This window comes from Quercus suber, unplaced genomic scaffold (assembly GCF_002906115.3).
Source record: "Quercus suber isolate HL8 unplaced genomic scaffold, Cork oak 2.0 scaffold_24, whole genome shotgun sequence".
Taxonomy (NCBI): Eukaryota; Viridiplantae; Streptophyta; class Magnoliopsida; order Fagales; family Fagaceae; genus Quercus; species Quercus suber.
The window spans coordinates 2259694-2261530 of NW_027069489.1; the positions used below are offsets into that span (position 1 = coordinate 2259694).

General features: G+C 46.6%; 1 protein-coding gene across 1 annotated transcript; it reads left to right on the forward strand.

The window, feature by feature from the left end:
* Positions 1 to 439: 439 nt before the first annotated feature.
* On the forward strand, positions 440 to 1363 carry LOC112020273 (uncharacterized). The gene has a single exon (XM_024052835.2). The coding sequence runs from the start codon at positions 440 to 442 to the stop codon at positions 1361 to 1363; it is 924 nt and encodes a 307-aa protein (XP_023908603.2).
* Positions 1364 to 1837: the final 474 nt, after the last annotated feature.

Consider the following 1837-nt stretch of genomic DNA (forward strand, 5'->3'; position numbering starts at 1 on the left):
CTTTCCTACAATGCTGAAGTGCCCCGCAAGGATATGGTTCAGTCGGCTACCGTCGAACTCTATCAACATTTTCAATGAACTAAGCGCTCAGTTTACTGCACACTTTATTGGGGGACATAGGTATAAGAAGTTCACGGTGTGCTTGATGAGCATTAGGTAGCGAGAGGACGAGACACTGAGATCTTACATAACCCGCTTCAATAGGGAAGCGCTTTCAATCGATGAAGCTGACGACAAGATACTTGTAGTAGCCTTCACGAATGGGTTGTGAAAAAGTAAGTTTTTGTTCTCTTTATACAAAAAAGACCCAAAGACCATGTCGGGAGTACTCTACAAGGCCACCAAGTATATGAATGCTAAAGACACACTATTGGCTCGAGAGGAAAACCCCAGGAAAAGGGAGTGACAGGAAGACATACGGCAGGACCAAGGGCAGAAGATGCAGAGGACAGGAGACCAAAGGGATGAAAGGCGCTCTAAGCCCCCGGGAGGGAGATTTACAAGTTTCACCCCGTTAACTGCCCCAATAGACCAAGTCATAATGCAAATCAAGGACGAATGGGCCCTAACCTTTCCTGGAAAGCTGAAGAGCCCCAATAAGAGATCTAGAGATAAATATTGCCATTTCCACCTTGACCATGGCCATGACACAGCCGATTGCTATGACTTGAAGCAACAAATTGAGGCCCTTATCAGACAAGGAAAATTGCAGAAGTTCGTCAGCAAAGAGAGAACGGATCCACCTCCTCAAGATCAGCCCCGTCGACAGGATAATGAGTGTCTCAGACCCCTCGTTGGAGACATAAGGATGATTGTAGGGGGAACAGCCACCACTGGGTCGTCCATAAAAGCCCGAAACACTTACCTTTGGATGGTCCAGAATGTCCAACTGACGGGATCCATGCCAAAGACAGCACGAAGAGAAAGCCCTATCATCGGGTTCTCAGAAGAAGATGTGCAACGTCTTCACCACATGCACGACGTTGCGCTTATTGTCAACATACGTGTGGGAGACTACAACATGCATAAGGTGTTGGTCGACAATGGCAGCTCGGCAGACATCCTATACTACCCGACGTTCCAGCAAATGAGGATTAACAGAAAACGATTGATACCAACAAACACTCTGCTGGTTGGTTTCGGAGGGACAAGGTTATTCCCACTAGGTGCATTCACACTTTCGATAATAGTAGGCAATTATCCACAGCAAATCACTAAGGATGTAACATTCCTTGTGGTCAACTGCTCGTCCATCTATAATGCTATCCTCGGACAACCAACCTTCAACTCATGGAAGGCGGCAACATCAACATACCACCTAATGATCAAGTTCCTTATCGATTATGGAGTTGGCGAGTTATGAGGAAATGAAATGGTCGCACACGAATGCTACATTGCCATGTTGGAGATGGAAGACCACCAGCAGACAATGTGCATAGAAAAGCAAAGGACAATAGCGAAGCCAGTTGAAAAACTAGAAGAAGTAACCCTTGATGAGTCAAGACATGAACGGACAACAAGGATAGGGACATTGGCCAGCCAGCCAATATGTCAAGCCCTCACAACATTCCTTAGGATGAATCAAGACGTATTCGTGTGGAGCCACTAGGACATGCCCGGGATTGATCCCTCAGTCATAGTTCACAAGTTGAATGTGAGCCCTGCATCCTCACCCGTCCGACAGAAGAAACGGGTGTTCACTCGGGAGTGAGACCAAGCGATAGCAAAAGAGGTCGGGAAGCTACTAGAAGCAGGTTTCATTCAGGAAGTATACTACCCTGACTGGTTAGCAAACGTAGTTATGGTCAAAAAGGCTAATGGGAAGTAACGAATGTGT

Bases quoted from the DNA above. Each gene is read 5' to 3' on its own strand.
- LOC112020273 (XM_024052835.2), top strand. From the start codon at position 440: ATGCAGAGGACAGGAGACCAAAGGGATGAAAGGCGCTCTAAGCCCCCG.